Below are 22,682 nucleotides of genomic sequence, written 5' to 3' on the forward strand. Positions count from 1 at the left end.
GGGATGTCATGCTGGGTAGGGTGGAGGGTCAGAGAAAAAGAGGAAGACCCCCAACGAGATGGATCAGACAGGTGGCATCATTGATGGCATCAAGTGTGGCGGCGGTAGTGAGGTTGGCCCAGGATTGGACATTGTTTTGTTCTGCTGTGCATGGGGTCGCTATGAGTCGGTTCCGACTCGATGGCACCTGACGACAACAACAACAACCTATTTAGAGGATGGTGTAGCACTGTAGGGTAAGCACTCAACTCAAGGTCAGCGGTTCAAACTCACTAACTGCTCCTCGGAAACCCTATACAGGGTCGGTATGAGTCAGAACCGATTCAACAGAACTTAAACAACTACAACAACAATCTCCTTACTTACCTATTTATAGCTTACCTATTACACATTATGCTATATTTTCAAAATTTATCCAAGTACATCTGATTCATTGAATTTAATTGCTGTGGAGGTTTCTACTAAATGAATATACCACGACATATTCCTATTCGCCCGCTACTCTTTTGTCAGTTTGTCCTACTGTGGTGGTTTGTGTGTTGCTGTGATGCTGGAAGCTATGCCACCAGTATTTTAAATACCAGCAGGGTCACCCATGGTGACCAGGTTTCAGCAGAGCTTTCAGACTAAGGCAGAGGAGGAAGATGGAGGCAGATTTCTCCTGAATGCTTAGTCACTAAAAACTTTATGAATAGCATTGGAACATTGACAGATACAGTACCAGAAGATGAAAACATTGTGAACATCAGCAGAACATTATAAGACACAGTGTCAGAAGATAAGCCTCTCAGGTTGGAAGGCACTCACTCAGAATACGATTTGGGGAAGATCTCTCTTCTCAAAGCAGAGCTGACCATGCTTTCAGGACTTTCATTTTCTGGGCACAATTCAAACTGAGGAGAAACAGCTACAATCATCCATTAATAATCAGAACATGGGATGTACAAAATATGAATTTAGGAAAATTGGAAGTTGTCAAAAATTAAATAGAATGCATAAAGATCAATATCCTAGGCATTAGTGAGTTGAAATGGACTGGTATTGGCCATTTTGAATCTGACAGTCAAGGTTTACTATGCTAAGAACAACGAATTCGAGCGAAATGGTATCACATTCACCGTCAAAAAGAACATTCCAAGATCTATCTTGAAGTACAATGCTGTCTGTGATAGGATAGTATTAACTGGAAGGTCAGTTAATACCACTATTATTCAAATTTAAGCACCAACCACTAAAGCAAATTATGGTGAAATTGAAGAATTCTACCAGCTTCTTCAGGAGCATGGTGGTGCCACATAAGAACTAGACTGTGAACCACAAGGTCCATGGTTCGAGCCCACCACCTGCTCTTGAGGATAAAGACGAGGCTTTCTGTTCCCTCGAAGATTTGAAGCTCAGAAACCCTATATACAGGGTCACTCCTCGGAAACCCTATACATGGTCTCTGTGAATTGGGCCTAAATGAAGGCACTTAACAACACAAACCAATTTCGTCAGTCTGAATTGATCAAACATGCAATCAAGATGCATTGATTATTACTGGTGATTGGAATGAGAAGGTTGGAAACAAAGAGTAAGAATCTGTTGTTGGAAATTATGACCTTGGTGGTAGAAGTGATACTGGAGAGCACATGATAGAAATTTGCAATACGAATGACTTATTCGCTGCAAATACCTTTTTTTAAAAACCATTAGATGCAACTATACACATGAACCTCACCAGATGGAATACACAGGAATCAATGTGACTACATTTGTGGGAAGAGACGGTGGAAAAGCTCACTATCATCAGCCAAAACAAGGCCAGGCGCCGACTGTGGAACAGACCATCAATGCTCATATGCAAGTTTACTCTGTAGGCTGAAGAAAATGAAAACAAGTCCACGAAAACCAAAATAAGAAATTGAACATATCCCACCTGAGACTATCTCCCAAACAGATTTGATGCATTAGACACTAATCAACAAAGACCAGAAGAGTTGTGAGATGACATCAAGAACATCATACAGGAAGAATTCAAAAGGTTATTAAAAAGACGAGAAAGAAATGAAAGACTAAAATGAATGTCAGAAGAGACTCTGAAACTTGTTCTCCAGTGTACAGATGCTAAAGTGGATGAAAAAGTGAGGATGTAAAAGAGTTGAACAGAAAATTTCAAAGGGCAGCTCAAGGAGACAAATTAAAGTGTTAAAATGAAATGTGCAAAGATCTGAAGTTAGAAAACCGAAAGGGAAAAACATGCTCAGCATTTCTCAAGCTGAAGGAACTGAGGAAAACAAGGAGATGCAAGGTGTATACACAGTCACTGTAGCAAAGAGAAATGCTTGATGCATCTTTTGTTACAGATATACTTACAATAAAAAACATTTACATTTCCTATTTGCCATGCTCTTTCCTGCTTCCCTGTCTTCTATTGGATTAATTAAGTTCTGTCTCAGCAGTTACAGATTGTTTTACTATTCCATTAGAGGTTCCCTTTACATTATTAATATGCATACTTGCATTAAAATTTCAAAAGCTAATCAGCTCTTCTTCCTAGACAATATAAGTACTATCTAATGTTTTTATTATAATTACTACCCTCCTATCGTCTATGTTGGAGTCCTGGTGGGGCGCTGTGGGTTAATGTGCCAGACTGCAAAGCCGTTTGAACTACAAGTGGGTGGTTCAAGCTCACCAGCTGCTCCTTGGAAACCCTATACAGGGTTGCTATGGGTCGGAATCGACTCGCCGGCACTTGACAACAACAACATCGTCTATGTTGGAATTTTAGTGTGGCACTGTAGAATAAGCACTGGACTGCTAACCACAAGATTGGCAGTTCAAACTCATCAACCTCTCTTAAGAAGCTCTATTCTGGGTTGTTATGAGTTGGAACTGATTGTTTAACAACAACAACAATATCTTCTCAGTTAAAAGTCTTGGTGGCTCAATAAGATAGGCACTGAATGGCAAGCCTGCCATTCACTCTGTTGGAGAAAAAGGAGGGATGCTTTGAGTCAAAATGGACTTGATGGCAGTGGACTTGGGCTTATCTTCTATATTATTGTTGTATATTACTGGCGGAGCTCTGGTAGCTTAGTGGTTATGAGTCGGGCTGCCAACCTCAAGATCGGCAGTTTGAAACTACCAGCTGCTCTGCAGGAGAAAAATGAGGCTTTCTGCTCCCATTAAGATTTGCAGCCTCGGAAACCCTATGCAGGGTCACTATGAGTCGGAACCGACTCCACGGTACTTAACAACAATTACTGAATTCTACAAATATACTCCCAAGAGTCCTGGTGTGGCAATGTGGGTTAATGCGCCAGACTGCAAAGCTGTACGAACTGCTAGGTTGGCGGTTCAAGTTCACCAGCTGCTCCTTGGAAACCCTATACAGGGTCGCTATGGGTTGGAAGTGACTCGACGGCACCTGACAACAACAATAGTCTCTGATAGTGTAGTGGTTACGAATCAGGCTGCTAACCTCCAGCTTGGCAGTTTGAAACTAGCAGCTGTACTGCGGGAGAAAGATGATTCTTTCTGCTCCCGTAAAGATTTACTATGTAGGGTCACTATGAGTCGGAACCGAATCCACGGTACTTAACAACAACAATAGTCATGATTAGTATTTTTAAAACATTGTTGTTCATTCATATTTGCCTAAATGTCTACCCATTTTCTTGTATATTATTGCTTCTAGCATTTCCCTCCCCTTTCTGCACTCATTTTCTTTGCCTTGAAGAACAACCTTTTCTAGTTCTTTCAGCATGGGTCTCTGAATAGTAACTTCTCTTAATCCTTTATTGTCAAGAACTAATTTCATCCACAATTCTTGTGGAGGTAAAAAGCATCCAGAGAAATATACACAGTGTAAAACACACAATTTATACATTCCACGACTGCCAAGGTTCCTGTCATAGAATGGTGATGAGGGGGGAAGGAGGAGTTCTTGGCTGCTAACGGAAAGGCTGGCAACTTGAACTCACCCAGTGGCTCCAGAGGATCTGCTCCCATAAAGACGGTTGTTATGAAGTGCTGCCAAGTCAGTGCTGACTCACAGAGACCCTGTACAGAGGTTCTAAGGAGCGACTGGCGAGTTTGAACTACTGACCCTGCGGTCAAGTGGCATCCTACGGAGCCATACAGCCTAGAAGACCCTAAGGGGCAGTTCTATTGTGTCACATGAGGTCAATATGAGTCAAAAATTGAGCTGATGGCACCTAACAATGACAACTCTCTCATATATAAAATTCTGTGCCCAAGCCCATCCTGGTGTGGTGCTTGCTGTAGGATAAGCACTGGACTACTAACTGCAAGGTCGGTGGCTCATATTAACTGTGAGTCGGAACCAACTCGATGGCACTTAACAACAACAACAACAATGGGAATTACACGTTAGTCCATGGATGTTAAAGCTTACTTTCAGTTCTGCTTCCCTTGGATCTCTGTAATATTAGCTCATCTACTATCCATTCTAGTATCTGAAGATTTCCCTATCCATGTCTGGACCTCAGCTATACAGTGTCACATTTCACCCTGCATTTGTCATGAGAGACAGGGGTCTACATTAATCTTTTTTCGTTACTATTACTGGAAGTCCAGATATTCTATTTGTAACAAATTTCCCTCTTACTAATGTTTATTCTTTGCCTTTAGAATAAACATCATATCTTTTAACAGAGAAAACAGATACAGCAAAAGTAGCTGGGCAGTTCCTTCTTCTGTTTCTGCAAAGGCTGCAAAGTTTTCTGCATTTTTTTCTTGATTTGGGTACATGGGGAACATTCCCCAGGCAGTAACTTGAGAGAATGCAATCATCTGCCAAGAGATGGAATTTTCCAGAGCTTTGTCTCTATTTTCCAGCAGCTCCTTCACTTCTCTGTGCTCCACAGAGGTGATCCCCGAGGAGAAACCTGCTCAATATTTGATTTACACCCTCTGCACTAAGAATGCCGAAGCGGCATATTGAGAACCTATCTCTGGAAGAAAACATTCCCAGGCCAGATTCTGAGCTCAGCTCTCCCTGCAAATCAACAGCTGGCTGGCGGCTGACCTATCTCCAGATCCTGGGAATTCACAGTTACTAGATGAATGGGATCGATCTCATTTGCATTTCATCGTGACTCAGGAATTCCCTAGTACTATGTCCCTGGACAAATTAAAGAGTGTTGATTTAATCTAAGGCCTTCATTCTCAGAATACCAGCCAGGGAGACATTCATTACCCTAGTGAGAGGACCCACACTCTCCTACTGAGAAGGAATAATCCACTTCAGCCTGTGGGAGGGTAGAGCCAATGTGAGAATGTTGTTGTTAGGTGCCGTCAAGTCGGTACCGACGCATAGCGACCCTCTGCACAACAGAACGAAACACTGCCCCATCCTGGGCCAACCTCACAATTGTTGCCACACTTGAGTCCATTGATGCTGAGACTTTGCCAATCCATCTCACTGGGGGTCTTCCTTTTTTTCTCTGACCCTCCACCCTACCAAACATGATATCCTTCTCCAGAGACTACTCCCTCCTGACAATATGTCTGAAGTATGAGAGACGAAGTTTGGCCATCCTGGCCTCCAAGGAGCACTCTGGCTGCACTTCTTCCAACACAGATCAATTGGTTCTTTTGGCAGCCCATGGCACTTTTCAATATTCTCCTCCAACACCATAGCTCAAAAGCATCAATTTTTCTACGGTCTTCCTTATTCACTGTCCAGCTTTCACATGCATATGAGGTTATTGAAAACACCATGGCTTGGATCAGGCCCACCTTAGTTCTCAAGCTGACATCTTTGCTCTTCAACCCTTTAAAAAGATCTTGTGCAGCAGATTTGCCTAATTTGTCGTTTGATTTCATGACTTCAACTCATAGCGACCCTGTATAGGGTTTGCAAGGAATTGCTGGTGAGGTTGAACCACCAACCTTGCAGTTCAAATGACTTTGCAGTCTGACGCATTAGCCCACAGCGCCACACTGGTGGAATGCAAATATGGCTCCTCTCAGAAACATATGGACCTGTCCAGGGCACTGAGAATGGATATTGACAGTGACAGTGAATCAACAGGGGACACTGTCCAGCTAGTAGGTTAGAAATGCTTTCTGAATTGTCTGTCACCTATGAGCCCAAAGGAAAGACCATGAGGTAGAAAATATTCATAGAAATATACAAGGCACAATACATACAATTTATACATACCATCCAAGGAGCCCTGGTAGCGTAGTGGTTACGAATCGGGCTGCTATTCTCACAGTCAGAAGTTCAAAACTACCAGCTGTTCCGCGGGAGAAAGCTGAGGCTTTCTGCTCCCATGAAGATTTATCGATTCGGAAACCCTGTATAGGGTCATTATGAGTCAGAACCGACTCAAAGACACATACCAACAACATCCAATGGTGATGACGGGGAAGGAGGAATTCTTGGCTTGCTAACATTCAGGTTGGCACCTTGAACCCAACCAGAGGCTCCATGGGGAAAGACTTGGTGATCTGCTCCCACAAACACTGCAGCCAGAAAACCCTAAGGGGTCTCTATGAATCAAAAATCAAGGTGGTGGCACCTAACAATAAAAATTCTCTCTATAGATATGAAATTCAGGCCTACTGGGTTAAATGAAGCTAAAGTTCCGAGTTGCCTGGCAGATAAGTTCTGTCTAATTAATGGCATTGCTGGGCATTAGAAGCATAGATGTCACTTGTCTCTTACATCATCCCTTTCAAGGTTTCAACTCCTCCTGGAGGTCCCTTCATATAGACAACAAATATTTGATTCAGAAAATAACTGAATGAAAAAAAGAAAAAAAAAAACAAAACCGGACTGGAAGGGGCACTGGCAACAAAAGATCAAACACAGCCTACCATTCAATTATGTTATTAGCGATAAGAAAAAGAAACTACTTTGTAAGACAGGAATAGTTGATGTGTGCTAGTTTTCAACCTTAGGTGCTTAACCCTTCTAGAAGGAGAGAAAACAATTTCTATATTGGGATAAAATGGCGCGCCTTGAGAAATGAAAACCAACTCAAACAACACATATCATTTTGGTAACAGGAAACTGTTCATTCTGTTAGTTCCCCATGGAGAGACCTGAGTGATCGTTTAACTATCAGTGGAAATCTTACCAAGACCCCAGGCTGCTGAGCCATCTCTTGCCTACTGCTGATAGTAATCAAAGGGGTGGGCTAGGTCAGATGATAAATGCTGATAGGGATGATTTTGTAGAATGCAGGGGATTGTGCTTTTGGAAGCAACTCTACATTATATCCACAGGTGGCTACAGACGGTGGATATAATGACTTTCCAAGTCACCTTTTTATCTCAGACATTCACAGTCTCCATGTCAACCTTGCTTTCCCCTGTGGATCAAATGGAAGCGGCACCTATGTAATGAGAAAGGCCCAAGCCTGAATGTGTGGCCGTCACGGCTTACCTGTTGAGATACACCCGCTTTTCGGTGAACTGTCCGTTGCCATGGTTAGGGTCCTCGAAGGGTTCGTTCTGGACAACCTCCACCCCTTCTCCTCGGTCACTCTGTTCATGGCTGTGCTTGCTGATCATGTACAGCTGTCCAATTTTGTACTACAAAACACAGAGACAGAGAGGTCAGCCCCTTTGTCTGCCTCCCACAAACCTCCCGTCAACCACGGCGCAACAAACAACGAATATCATCAGCATCCTTCTGCTGAAAAAGAAAGCAAATGTTTTTCATTTTCCTGGGGCCTAAGCAGGAGAGCCAAGTGTGTCTAGAATGCAGAAATGACGCTTTCCACAAACACTTTTCCATCACCTTTGCAAATGCTCACTGAGGTCTTTTAGGTTAGGCTGCCAACCAATCTGTCTTCCTATCCATTCTGGCCCTACTGGTTACTTGTACTTGCCAAAAGACAGTTTAGCCAAAACCATTGCTGTTGAGTTGCTTCCAACTCACCGAGACCTGACAGGACAGAGCAGAAATACCCCATGGGCTTTCCAAGGCTGTAAGCTCTATGGAAACAGACTTTCACATCTTTCTCACTCGGAGTGACTGATAGGTTCAAACTGCCACCAAAGTTCCTAAAAAGACAGGTTAGGGGGTGTTGTTTCTGTCTCTTCTTTTTGCCTAATTAACAGGAATGCTGGGACCAAGAGGAGTCAATGCCACCTGTCTCTTCTGTCATTTCTCTCAGTGTCTCACTCTGATGGAGGCCTCGGTTTGAGAGGCAGTTCTCCTAGATGGCTGGACATTGCAATCACCTGACAGCTTCCCAAAATTCCAGTGGTCCAGGCCTCACCATGACTGGATGCAAGTCAAGCATGTTCTAGACACTGAGAATCACCAACAGTATCTTTAGTTCCTTTTTTCCACTCCAACAGTAGTTGGAACCTTCCAGCCTGAGGTCCCAGAAGCGGCGGCGAGTGTCAACAGCATCTTGGTATCACCGATCAACATTCAGTAGGAATGTTTCCTGTCCTTCCTGCATTTTTGAGCTGCTCCACTCTCTTTGCTGCCTCTCTGAAAAGCCTGAGGCTAACAGACACTCATTCCCCAGTGGACTCCCAAAGTGGCAAACGTGATTTGATAGCGGGGACAAGAGGAGAGAGGAAGAGGGGAGTGAGTGAATGTCAGACACTTTTGCATTGGGGGACGGGTCTGCTTGGTGTCTGGAGGCAGGACCATGTGAGTGCTGTGGTCCTTTTAGCAGTCTGTGGAAAGTAACACAGACACCTCAGTGTTGTCACCGACCTGACATCTGGGCAGAGGGGAGGGGGCCTGAGTCTTCAGCAAGCTAACGAGGGCTCTGGGTCCTTCCCAGAGAGGTACAGGCCAGCAGAAGTGAGAACCACGTATTTTAACTAGGTGATGGGGGTGGTTAGGTGATGTGTACAAATCAACTGTGTGGTCAGTTTCAGAGCTGGAGGCAGCTCTGTCTCTCAGGGTTGGGCTCTGGGGCACACACGGATCCCAAGGGTCCTCTTTGATTCTGAGGCAGGTGCAGGGAGCTGAGTGGACCTGAAAGGCTTTGGTCTGTGGCCAGCCTGAGGGACCATGTAAGCCCAGTAACCATGACAATGGGTGGATGCCCTGCTACGTCTTCTCCACTGGCTGTGTTTCCTCTCCGTGCCCCACCCCACTTCGGAAAGGTCTGTGGTTAGAAGCTTGCCGTGTGCAGGTGGGTTGCATGCAAGCTTGCACATGTGCGGTTTGGGCACATGCTGGGTGATACGAGCAGAGTATGAGAAGAAAATGTAAACTAAAGATAAAAGAGATTTTTAAAACCAATTTTAAGATCAGAAGCTGGCCCTGGGTTTCCCTTAGTCCCTTATTGTTTTTACTTTAGCTCATAAGACTAACACTTTTTTATTTTTCAGGCTGAAGGACTTTTATTTTTTATTTTTTTAATGCTTTATTGTGAACTATGTGATAGTTTACATGGGAAGACATCAGCTTCACATTGATCCCATCGCATATCGTTTCCTTGCCATGGTTACAATCCCTTCCATGCATCATCTATCAACCAAAAGGTATACCCCACAAGCCTGCCCCCCTGTTGTCTGCACACCGCCCCTCTCTCTCTCTCTCTCTCCAGGTCCAAAGTCTCCAGCTGCTCCATCTCCCCACTTCATCGTCTCTGCCTCCATCCCTGGCATCACTGCTTCTCTGGGGAGGGGTCCGTTTTTTGCTCTTAAGACTAACACTCTTTTAAAGGCGGAAACCAGTAAGAAAAAGTTGACCGATTCGAGTTATGCCTGTAAGGTTAAGTCTATCTCATACTAAGGGGTGTGTGAGCCGGTAACAGGGCACTCAGCTGCCTATAGAGGAGAGAGGTATGACTGTCAGCTGCTTATAGACTGGGAGATTTCTTTGACTGGCAGTTGCTTTGCACTTGCTCTGTGTTGGGGGGTTGGGGGGAAGCATTCACTCACTGCTTCCGAAACCAGTTTACCAGGAGCTATTGAGTATATTCCAACACATGGCCATCCCATATGTCAGAGTAAAACTGTAGGGTTTTCAATGGCTGATTTTTTTTTTTTTTTTAAACAAGGAGATCACCAGGCCTTTATTCCACCTGCCTCTGGGTAAACCCCAACCACCAACCTTTGGGTTCCTGGCTAAATGTGTTAACTGTCTGTACCACTCAGGGACTCGGCTTCAGAAACAGACACCCCAAAACCTGTTGAGGACTTTAAGTGAACAGACTGGCAGTTAAGGGATGTTCAGCACTGGCTGTCTTCAGTAACTACAGTCTCTTGACATAGGAGAAATCAAGGACAGAATCAAGGACAGAAATCAAGGACAGCAGAAAAGCCATTAGCCAGGCTCCAGGTAGCTCAAGTGCTTCCGCTGGGTGGAGATGAGAGGGGAGCGGGCAGTTGATTCCTGATTCTGCAGGGCCCAGTGCCCTGGCTGCTGTACCACTGGTCCTTTCAGGGGCTGCTGACAGAGTCACACAGAGGCAGACCCTCAGCTCAGCTCACTGAGAGGTGACCAAAAGCCTGGATGCTCACTCTGGATGACGGAACAGTCAGTCATTCCAAATCAAAAAGGTAAATGTACCTAAGGACAAAGTTGAGAAAGGAAGGGAAGGTGGGTGCAATGGAAGTGGGAATCACAAGGAGACAGCGGGATAACTGTGGTTACAGGGAGGGGATTGCAGTCATTGAGTTGAAACAAAATGTATGCTTGTTAAATGTAAAACTGATGTACCTGTCTATAAAACTTCATTCAATTCACAATAAAAAGTTTAAAAAGAGAGAAAAATGTAAAAGAAAAAAAAAAAGATGGACGCAGGAACATAGGTGATGGTTCTGGGGGTGGAGGGACACTCAGGCCTGGGCTGTCACTTCCTTCCCTCACAAGAAAATCGGGCCTAGGAGATGGTGTAGAAGCAGGACATTGTGTTGCCCCTGTTTTGTTTTCAAATCCTAAAAAGACTTGCAGCCACAAAGCATCAGTTGGGAGGAAGGGTGGGAGGCTAGTCCTTGGTTCACCTGGCTCAAATCCCCAGAGATACTTCTAACAATGTTGAATTTGCCATTCCAGACCTTTCTCATGCAGACTCCAGAGAGAGAGGATAGGAGTCACATTCAGATGCACGCTAAATGCTGACATAGAAGCAGAAGGCTGTCAAGCTCAGAGTTCAGGGGGGCCAGAGGCTAAAGCGTTTGCTCTTGAGGAAGTCTGTTTCTTTTCCCTTCCTTCATATTGCTTTCTTGCAAAGCTCCATCCCTAATTCAGTGAAAATACTAAATTCTTGATCATCTCTCACCAGGCTTGTATATTATATGACGACTGGGATCGTCCAAAGACTCAGGAGGGTTCAAGCTCATCAGCTGCTCCTTGGAAACCCTAGACAGGGTCGTTATGGGTTGGAACTAACTTGATGGCACTTAATAACAACAATAAATGTTGCTGGTGTGGCTCTGTAATATAAGGACTGGACCTCAAGGTCAGTTTGAATTACGAAGTTTGCAGTTCAAACTCACCAGCCGCTTCTTGGAAACCCTATATATACATGGTAGATATGAGTCAGAGCAGATTTGATGGCACTTAACAACAATGATGTCAAGCAGTGTTTAGTGACACTTCCAGCTAAGATGGACTAGGGATAAAGGTCTGGGGATCTACTTTAGAAAATCAATCAGTGCACGCCCTGTGGATCACAACAATCTGCTCCATAACCAATCATGGGAGGGCTCAGGTCTTGGGAGCATCAGTATTCCACGGTGCATGGGGCCTACATACTCAGCAACACCTAATTGCAACAGCGATTTAGACCTGGTATGGTGCAGTAGCCTTAGCATTGGACTGGACTGCTAACGCTCCTCAGAAACCCTGTACAAGGTCACACTGAGTTGGACTCAACGCCACATTGTTGTACAGGGTCACACTGAGTTGGACTCAATGCTGCACTGTACAAAAACATTAGTACAAAGCACCAATTAAGTGCTTTATATTTATTTCTAATGCAACAATTGGGCCAAGCAGGTATTTACAGTTTAGGAATCTGTGTTTCAGGTTGAATACCTTACTTGCCTATTTTGTTGTTGTTAAGTACCCTTGAGTCAGTTCCGACCCATAGTGATCCTGCAAGGAGCATGTGGTGAGCTTGAACTGCCGACCTAACGGAGCAAACCAACTTTGCAGTCCAGCGCATTAACCCGCAGTGGCACACCAGGACTTCCCTACGCCATAGGTCTGTACTCTTTTCCACCATCCTATTTTCTTTAACAGGTGAATTGCTTAAACTATGCTTTTGAAAAAGGTCAGGAAGCCTCTGAACTTTGCTATTTCAAAAGACGAATAACAAAAGTCTGATATCATTTGAAAGATCAAAGTTATTTCAACTGTGCTCCTGTGTGGAATTGCTGGAGCAATTATGCGCTAACTTTGTCAAATCTATTGTTATAATTCCGGAGTTTGGGTAATCATCATTACAGGCAATCACGATTAGCAGCAACAGCTCTGTGCTGCAGGCGGAGCCTGGGGGTGAGCTATCATCAGAGCAACCACCCCAAATAATTATCTTGTAGTCAAAAACCATCATGGGGAGCCAGAGCTTTCCCACTAGCAAGGCGCTGCTGCATGCCTGCATTCCAAAGAAGGTTGAGCTGCATAATGCCCTGGGAGAAACCCAGCGCTTTCACCAGCTTGTACTTTTGCAAAACTCTGTGTCTGGTGCCATGAAACCAATTACTACAAAACCCAAAACCCAAACCCATTGAGCTGCTGTTCTAAAGTGACCATGCAGCACAGTGTACAAAGGCTCCTTTGGGGTTCTGAGGTTGTAAATCTTCACGGGAGCAGACAGCCTCAATCTCTTTCCCATGGAACGGTTGGTAGGTTCAAACTACTGACCTTGCGGTTAGCAGCCCAGTGTGTAACCCACTATGCCACCAGCACGTCTTGACTTCATGCAGTTCAACCTTAAACCTCTATTAAAAACAACGTGACCCTGAGTTCAAACTTCTGATTATGCTGTTATTGTTGGTTCTGGCGCATAGCAACCAGGTATAGGGTTTCCAAGGTGTGGCTGGTGGGTTTGAACTGCCAACCTTTTGGTGAGCAGTCCAGTGCTTATCCCACAGCACCACACCAGGACTCCAAACTTCTGATTATGTTGTTTTGTTTTTGTGTGTTATTGAATAGGTTTTGGCTCATAGTGACCCTGGATAGGGTTTCCAAAGAGCAGCAGGTGAGTTTGAACCACTGACTTTGTGGTTAGCAATCCTAGAGCAACATCCTAGAGCAACACACCAGGACCCCATCCTTCTGAATGTAGTTAAAGATTATTAACTGGATGTCAACAGTACCTTACACAACATCCTTGACTGAAGAAGTACTCGATTCAAGGTTTTAGGCTCAACAGAACGCTAAGCTTTGAGTGATTTTCACTTCCACACACACACTTACCCTCAACTTCTGAGCTTCTGAGAGAGACTGTAGCACAGTCAGGTTCATATAGACACCCACTCTCAAAACTAAGGCCATCCAACCAGCCCACTGTCTCTCTGATCAATCCCTCTCTGGATCTCCTGTTCCCCTTGCTCTTCCGTCCATGTTTCCCAAGAATATTAACAAACAGGAGTGAAAAGTATAAGCCACTTTCCTGATAGCCTTAGCTCTGGAACAGAAATTTCTATCTGCTTTCAGAATAGATGACCACCATATAACAAATGGTGGCTGGATGTCATCAAGTAGACCTGACTCAGACTGACCAAGTATGGGGTTTCCAAGGCTGTAAATACTAATGGGGGCAGGAAACCTCATCTTTCTCCTGGGGAGCAGTTGGTAGATTCAAACTGCTACTAGGAAAATTTAAATTACCTATCTGGTTTGCATTCGCAAATCACGTTATATTTCTATTGGGTGGCACTGACTAATTTATACCAACAGAGATTCAGAGGCAAGTCGTTCTGCCTCACCTCATAAAAAACTGACTCCAGAGGCTGGAAGGCCAGGCATTAAAGCCAAACTGAGGGTTTTGAAGGCAGCAAGATGGAAAAACCCTCCCTTCTCCAAACTGTTGGGCTGGCTATTACGTGGACACCCAAAGAGGTGATAATTGTTCACCGTGTGATGTTGTGGAAAGCACTGGAAACTTGGAACCAAAGTCCTGGTTCTGCCTTTTATTAGCTTTGCAAACCATAGACGATTGACTTATCTGAGCCACAGTTTCTTTAACATTAAAATGGCCCTAATAAAAGACCTCACAGAACATGGTGAGAATTAAGTGAGAAAAAAAACGTAGACATTCAAATGCTTTGTGAATTATAAAACTGTATACAAACAGCTGAAGCTGGTAGGCCTTCTGTTTGGCAACATGTCTGACAGGGACTCGCCTCTGCTTTATTCATTTCTGTTCTTAACAGTTGTACAAAGTAGGAGAGTATCTGCTTTACACCTGTACATGCCAAAGCCAAGGAAAACTTGACCACCTGTTTTTCCTTCTGTGAAAATCTCCTTAGCTGGTAGTCAGTTCAAGCACTTACCAGATGTCTTATAAAAAGTCTGGAGCATGTGATTTTCCCAATGAAGATGCTTTATCTCCCTGTTTTGCAATGAGTGGTGTTTCTGCAAAATGTGTGTTGACATCTTAACCTGGTACCTGTAAATATGGCTCTTTTTGGAGTGGGGGTGCTCTTTTGTCATGCAAACATGACTATGCCATCTTGAAGGTGGATCCTAAACCTAATTACTTCTCAACTGCTGTAAATGAGTTGGTTCCAACTCATGGCAACCATGTACAGGGTTTCCGAGGAGTGGTTGGTGAGATTGAACCGCCGCCCTTGCGGTTCAAACTGACTTTGCAGTCCACACCAGGGCTCCAATTACTTCTCAATGGTGTCTTCTAACAAATCAGAGACACGACACAGTGGAAGACAGATGTGAGGGATACATCTACAGGCAGTAAAGAAACATCAAGGGTTGTTGGTTCTCACCAGAAACTCGGAGAAAGGCCCACAGAAGGAATCAACATTTGGATTCTGGCCTCCCAAACAGTGAGACAATAAATTCCTATTTTTTGAAAGCCTTCCACCTTGTGGTATTTTTTTTGTTGTTGTTACAGCAGCACTGTATATAACTAAGAGACTCTCCCTAGTTCTTCAAGGTGGACTTCTAACAGTGATTAAAAAAAAAAAAAGATTACGAGAATTTTTAAAAAGCACAGGGACCTAGATATTTGGTGACTCTTTGGTTTGGAAGCTTGTTTGAAGGTGCTGAGACCTTCAAATATAAAATATAAAATGACTTTTTTCAGAGGCTTTGGCCTTGCCAGGAGAGTTGTCCAGCTTACTGAGTACTAAACTTAGATGCCTTTAATGTTACCATTCTGGGGCATTCATGTTGCAGATGCTCCCAAGCAATGGGGTGCTGGCTGTGACACATTACAGACAAAGACTCTGACAGAGGGAAAAGAGCAACGTACCGAATACAAACGCCTTCTGATCACTCCAACCATAACACCATGTCAATGAGAATCTTCTGAATATGACTGTCCCATCTCACCACCCTCCTCCCTCTAGCTGCTCCTCAGCCTGAGAGCGACGCTTGAAGCAAGACTGTCATGGATTGAACTGTGCTCCCTGCACAATATGTGTCAGCTTGGCTGGACCAGAATTCTCAGGGCTTTGGCAGTGATGTAATGATCCCCCATGATGTGATCTGTTTTCATCAACCACTAATATGATTAAAAGTGGAACACCTCACCCTTAATCCTACCTCCACCTTGACCCAATGTACAGGAGATTCCCAAGAGTGTGGCCTGTAACACCTTTCACCTTACAAGTGACAAAAGGAGAGACTGAGGGCTCTGCTACCACCTAGAAAGAAAAGCCCGGAATGGAATACATCTTTGGAGCTGAGGTTCCTACAGTGTGAAGCTCCTCGGTACAAGCAACGATTAATGTCGGGACACACAGAAAGCTCCAAGGGCCTACAGAGGCTGAGTCAATGTGCACAAGACCTTTCTCCAGAACCAGTGTTCTGAACTGGACTTCCAGTCTCCTAAACTGTGAGAGAATGCATTTTTTTTGTTTAAACCATCTACTTGTGGTATTTTTGTTATAGCTTGTTGTTGTTGTTAAGTGCCGTCAAGTTGGTTCCAATTCATAGTGACCCTGTATAGGGTCTCTGAGGAGTGGCTGGTGAGCTTCAACCACCGACCTAGAGGTTCAAACTGACCTTGCAGTCCAAAGCATTAACCCACAGTGCCATACCAGGACTAGAGAACTAAAAGATCAATTTCAATTCCTTGCTCTTTCTCAGAAGAGAGTGTGTATTTTTACCTCCAAGGGTCAGACCTAATGTGGGTTTGCTCCAGGGCAGGAGCATGACTGTTTAAGCCCTAGTCTTCTTAGTTTTGCGATTTGATGTGCACATTTCCTCAAGGAGACAGGGAGGTAAAAAATAGGTGTAAAGTTCTTCGGTGTTTCGTCACATCTCTCTCTGGCAGGTCAATAAACCACGAAAACCAATATCCGATCCCACAAAGAAAACACAAACCTGCGACTCCTATTTCAGGGTATCAGAGCATCATCACCTATTTATCTTTTCTCCTGGATTTTTATAAGCAGCTTGTGGAGGTACCTTGTTTACGCAATACCTGTGCCATTATGCCAGGGTGTGGGAATGCAAAAGCAGATAAAGAGATTTAAGAAAGAGCTGGGTTATTGACATTTAATTCAAACACCCCCCCTTTTGTGACCAACTCATATAAATAGCACTGCATACTGGTACTTAACCCATCCTATATTTTGAATGGAAATGAATAGAAAGAAACTTAAGACCAAGGGAAGGGTGCAGGATGTGTTCGGTGTCCTGTGAGCCAGACTCTGTCCCATGGTTACAAACACTAGGGGGATGCAGACTGCACTCCTGATCCCAACAGAGGGGGTTGTCACCAAAAAGACCCCAGGGACTGTGGTGGTAGTGGGCAGGGTCCAGGGGGAGGGGCCACCAAGTCAGTGGCATTACTAGGGCTGGTGCCACCCACCGCCCAGTGTTGTAGCTCACCCCGGGCCCCACCCCCCAACAGTCGACAGAGGGGAGGAGCTGCAGCTGGGGGGATTGGGGATGGGTTGCTCCACCCACGGGGGGGGGGGGGCGATTCTCTGGCCCCACCCAATCCTGATGATACCACTGGGTGCAAATCCTTTTGAGGGTGCTTGGTCATCTGGGAGATTAATCTACTTGACTGAGTACAAGAAGGTAATAATGATATTCTTTACATTATTTTAAAGCAAGATCACACATTTTATCTGCTTCTTTCCAACAGTGACTCACCTTTGGGGGCGTATTCTCGACCTGAGAATTCATTCAACGAACAAGTTGTAAAACCTAATAATACAGGGGAGCACTTAAAGGCTACTTTACAAGCATCAGCGAAAGCAGTAAGTGCCATCCACTTGCATTCACAAATGAGCAGCTGAACAAACCAGCCATTAGTGAGAACCATGAAGAACCGTTCAAAGTGCCAAGACAGGACTCAAAACCACAGGACTAGCTGGGCCTAGTGGCAGAATGTGGGAGTGTCTGATGGGCTGGTTGTGGGGAAAGCCTTGGTTCGAGAGCCTGGTCCATACTGCTTCATTATTCAACAAACATTGAGTGTGTTCAGGAACTCTGGAGACGATGGAGACACAGCTGTGAGCAAGACAGAGCAACCTTCTCTCAGGAGGGGTTCTCGTTTGAGGACACAAAGTTTTGAGTCCAAGGAACTTGATACAACTCAAGTAAAGAGAGAGGTTTGGTGATGCGTCTGACTATTAGAAAGCAATCAAGGCTCTGTGTTTACTACCAGTTCAACCCGAAAAGGGGCAGTCTAAATAGAGCTCACTCAAGAAATGAACCCTACCACATCTCTTTGCCAATACTACTCATGAACCCTGGACTCTAGGTCAGAGGTGTCCCCGGGAGAGGGACATAACTAGTGTCCGGCAGCAGGTCTTTCCAGAATTAGGCCTATTTAACCTATCAATCCAACTGGAAATCCTTTATGAAAATGACGGGTAGTCAAGTTAAGTAGAGCGATTGTTGTTGTGAAGTGCCATTGAGTCAGTTCTAAGTCAATAGCGACCCTGTATAGGGTTTCCAGGAGTCCTAGTGTGGTGCCGTGGGTTAATGTGCTAGACGGCAGTCGGTTTGAACCACAAGGTCGGTTGTTCAAGCTCACCAGTCACTCCTCGGAATCCCTATGCAAGGTCACTATGGGTCGGAACTGACTTGACTGCACTTAACAACAACAACAACGACACAGGCTTTCCAAGGAGCAGCTAGTAAGTTTAACTGCTGACTTCATGATTCTCAGTTCAATGCTGATCAGACAGCACCACACCAGGAGTCCAGGGAAATTGATGGCTGTTGTTGTTAATGTTAAGTTCTATGGAGTCAGTTTCGAATCGCAGAGACATTGTATAGGGTTTCTGAGAAGCAGTTAGTGAATTTGAACCGCTTGTGGTTGAGTGCTTACCCTACAGCACCACACCAGGACTCCAGGGAAAGCGATAGGACTGCTTAAAAGAAATATACTTTCGGGAATAATAGCTGGTAAGTTTTCCTGGCTTCGAGACCTTCTGAGAACAGAGGCTAGATTGAGTACAAAGCAGAGGCACTAGTTGCTCCAAGTATAACTGGGCAGTAATTTGAAAGCATTACTCAAAACACTTCATCTCGAGAAAAACAAGATCCTGTTAATATTTTGAGGTCACTGAGCCCCTCTGCTAAGTGCTAGGTGGTGCTGCAAGTGGCATAGAGGCTCTGCCAACAAGATGGGGGGAGGGGAGAAAATGATAACCAAGTTACATAGATGGATCTAAGTTTGGAAAATCCCAGCATTGTTTCTCTTCCCACTTTGGAGGCGAGGGGATACGAGGATAGATGGATTGCAGGGGAAACCTCAGGAAAGGCAGTACTTCCAGTGTCTCTTCCTTGGTAAAGCAAAGCAGTAACTGACAGACAAAAGTAAATGGTTGTCAACTCCTACTCTTCTGAGGTGGTCAATGAAGACAGACAAAGCGGAGTAAACAGGACACATTTCCAGGAATTACTACATTTTAAATGAACTTCTATTGTATTCTGGATTTATTCTAACAACCTGTAGAGAGACTTTATCCACTGATATTTTCAAGACTGAGGAAGATCTATCAGTTGCTGGTAGTCCTTTGGGACCATCCGGTGTCCTCCTAAAGAAGAAGAGAAACAGAAACCCTAGACAATGCCATGATGAAATATAATTCTACAGGAATAAAAAGACCCTACATCAAATGCATTTTATAGAGACCCCTTTACTAAGTCTGAAACAGGACAGAGACAAGACAAACGCAAATCATCTGGCTGAGGGAGAACCATCAGCATGAGGTTCTAATGGTGTGCAAAGCATTCGTGATTTCAATACTAATTACAGAAATTATTGCCTAATGCACAACATCGTTTGGTTACTTGACTGCTGCTTCCATGAGTGTTGACTGTGGATCCGAGCAAAATGAAGTCTTTCACAACTTCAATCTTTTCTCCATTTATCATGGTCCAGTAGTGAGGATTTTCATTTTCTTTACATTGATGTACAATCCATATTGAAAGCTACAGTCTTTGAACCCCATCTGTATGTATCTGTGTGTGGCACTGTGGGGTTATGCGCTGGATTGCAAACTCGGTTTGAACTGCAAGGTCACCAGACGCTCCTCGGATACCCTATACAGGGTCACTATGGGTCGTAACCGATTCAACAGCACTTAACAATAACAACATTCTTCTTCTGTCCCAGGTTGGTTATGTGCTGTGGAGTCAGTTCTGACTCATAGCGACCCTGCACAGGGTTTCCTAGGCTGTAAATCTTTACAGGAGCAGAAAGCCTCATCTTTCTCCCACGGAACAGCTGGTAGTTTCGAACTGCTGACTGTGAGGTTCGCAGCCCGATTTGTAACCACTAAGCTCAGTCCCAGGTGGTACTATGTAAATGGGAAAGGGACCACTACTGCAGATCACTGTAGATTAGAAAAGTTTACAGGATTGGTTCTGGGGCCCTCTGACCACCTTGGTAGGGCAGGACTCAAAACCAGCTGTCTCTGGTACGCTAACTTCCTTGGTTAAGGGTGCCCAGGCAAGTCTCCCAGGGTTGGCTAGAGGTGTTTTAGTCATCCACTTTCACACACACTCTGCCTGAGAGCAAAACTTTACACAAAGAACTCAATGAGGCTGAATTTATGTCAAGACTCAAAATAGAGTTGGGGCGCCCACTGTAAACCCTTGTTAAGTGCAGTTGAGTCAGTTCTGACTCAGAGATCTGTATAGGGCGTCTGGGGAGTAGCTGGTCGATTTGAACTGATGACCTTGTGGTTAGCAGTCAAGTTGTTGTTGTTGTTGTTAAGTACCATGGAGTCAGTTCCGACTCACAGTGACCCTGCATAGGGTTTCTGAGGCTGTAAATCTTTACGGGAGCAGAAAGCCTCATCTTTCTCCTGTGGAATGGCTGCTAGTTTCGAACTGCTGACCTTGAGGTTAGCAGTCCGATTCGTAGCCACTAGGCTACCAGAGTTAAGTGCCTTTTGCAAATCAAGTGCTTAGAATTGAGGAGTCTTCCTGCTATGATTCCTGAAAGTATATCTATAATGTGTGTGGGGGGGGGGGGGGGGGGGTAGGAGAAAGAAACGCACCAAACAGAATGAAGAAGGGTCTATCAACATTTTATTTTGCTGAGTCTAGTCAACTCACAGGGACACGACAGAAGGAAACACTGCCAAGTCCTTTGCCATCCTCTCAACTGCTGCATTGCTGCTGCCACTGTGCCAATCCATCTCATTGTGGGGCTTTCTCGTTTTCACTGACCCTCCACTTCACTCTTCTCGAGGGACTGTTCCCTCCTGATAACAGGTCCAAAGTCCAAGTCTCGCCATCTTCACTTCTAAAGCGCATTCTGGCTACTCTTCTTCCAAGACAGATTTGTTTTAAATGAGGTAGCCTTTTAAAAAAGTTTCTCAATCATAATAAGCCCAATTGAAGTGATGCTTGGGCATTTCAGACTCCTCTTCCAAGTACTGAGTCAGCTGTTATAATATGAAGTGCTGTAAAGTCAGTTTAAAATCAAAGTGACCCTGTATAGGGTGGTTTCCTAGGCTACAAATCTTTGCAAGAGCAGAAAGCTTCATCTTCCACACGGAGTGGCTGGTGGGCTCGAACCACCAACCTTGTGGTTCACAAAGTCAGTGCTTATCATACAATCACCTTCCTCCCCGGCCCTTATAAGACTATTATTTTATTTATTTATTTATAACTTTTTATTGTGAAGGTTTACAGACAAGATCATCAGCTTGACATTCAACAAATCATACAACTGTTTCATTTCCTCGTTTACAATCCCCTCCATGCAACGAGAGTTATCCTACTTTCTCCCTCTGTTCCTACTTGCATTCTTCCCACCTTCCCATCCCTTCAGTTCCTTCTCAACTTAGATACATGTTACCCTTTTGATTTCCATAGTGAGGGTACCTTGCTGGCATTGATTGTCCCTCTTATAAATCTAACTACTGCTTTACTAAAAATTGGACCAAGAGGGTCATTTCCTTTCCAGAACTGAAGGGTGGTTGAGGGCCATAATCTCAGCTTCCTCCAGGCACTTTCTGAACAGTAAATCCATTTTTTTGTTTTTATATGAAATAATTTTGAGTTTCCTTCCACCTATTTTCCCACTCTATGTGGGGCCCTCTGATACGATACCTTTCAGAGTAAACTAGTATTTCTTTAAACCAGACATTCCAATAAACAGACCCTTCTGATGAAACCCTGGTGAACTGAGATGTTTACTTTTCAGGGGTAGGGGGTATCCCCTGGAATTGCTCTGATCCTGGAAGGTATGATACACTTTAAAATGGAAAGGGGTCCTCCTGTATTTGTAAACAGTTAGAGCTGCTCTTTGTGAGGACACCACCAAACAATTATCACCTGGGGAGCAGGGAGCCAAGGAAGACAATGACCTGAAAAGGCACTTGGGTACTCTTGATGGCCCAGCCAGGAACATAGCAAATTACAGAACTACAATGAGGAAGCTAGAAGACAGTCCTGAAGAATTTTCTTAGGAAGCTTATGACTTATAGGCAAAGATTTAGGGTAAAAAAGCCATTCTTGATCATTTGTATTTTTCATGTTTTTCTTATGGGTTTATCACTTTTTTAAAAAAATTATTATATTTCAGATGACAGCTAGTTTTGAAAAATAAAGCCTAGTACCTAGAATAATCCCAATATCTTGGAAATGACTCTTAAAACCAGCAGTATGGATGTTTCTCAAATATATTTCTTTTTTCAGTATACAATTCAGTGGTCATTAGAATAGTCACCAGGTTGTTCAATCCTCACCACTGTCTAATCCCAGGACATTTTCATCACCAACAAAGGAAGCCCTCTACCCGTGTTCCCCCTTGCTCTGCCCCCCCTCCTATCCAGCACCAGTAACCACGAATCTACTAACAAAACGCTTGCTGTTTCAACATTTTTTCACCCAATTCATCGACATTAATGACATTCATCCTGTAGCTCACCATCACCAACACCACTCTTCTACTTACTTCTGACAGTTTTATGTTGCCTGAAGAACAAGCTAAGAATGAACTATGGGACCAGGGTGACTTTGGTTACCTGTGTCACCAACTTTTACATTGGGACACATCCAATGAAGGAAACATCATGGCCAACTAGCCAATCATGTGGCATTTTTCACTACTCCCAGGAGACAA

The 22,682-nt window shown here is 44.2% G+C and overlaps 1 protein-coding gene across 2 annotated transcripts in view; it reads right to left on the reverse strand.

Annotated features, from left to right (window-relative positions):
* PITPNC1 (phosphatidylinositol transfer protein, cytoplasmic 1) overlaps positions 1-22,682 on the reverse strand; it is a 366,383-nt gene that overhangs the window by 174,630 nt on the left and 169,071 nt on the right. The window contains exon 1 of one of the 2 annotated variants that reach the window (XM_006833590.1): positions 7,406-7,548. In XM_006833590.1, coding sequence (XP_006833653.1) covers positions 7,406-7,533 — 128 coding nt within the window. In that variant the 5' untranslated portion in view covers positions 7,534-7,548. Of the gene's footprint in view, positions 1-7,405; positions 7,555-22,682 lie in introns of those variants that run through there. The other variant, XM_006833591.1, reaches the window with a different exon arrangement.

This window comes from Chrysochloris asiatica, unplaced genomic scaffold (genome assembly GCF_000296735.1).
Source record: "Chrysochloris asiatica unplaced genomic scaffold, ChrAsi1.0 scaffold00007, whole genome shotgun sequence".
NCBI lineage: Eukaryota > Metazoa > Chordata > Mammalia > Afrosoricida > Chrysochloridae > Chrysochloris > Chrysochloris asiatica.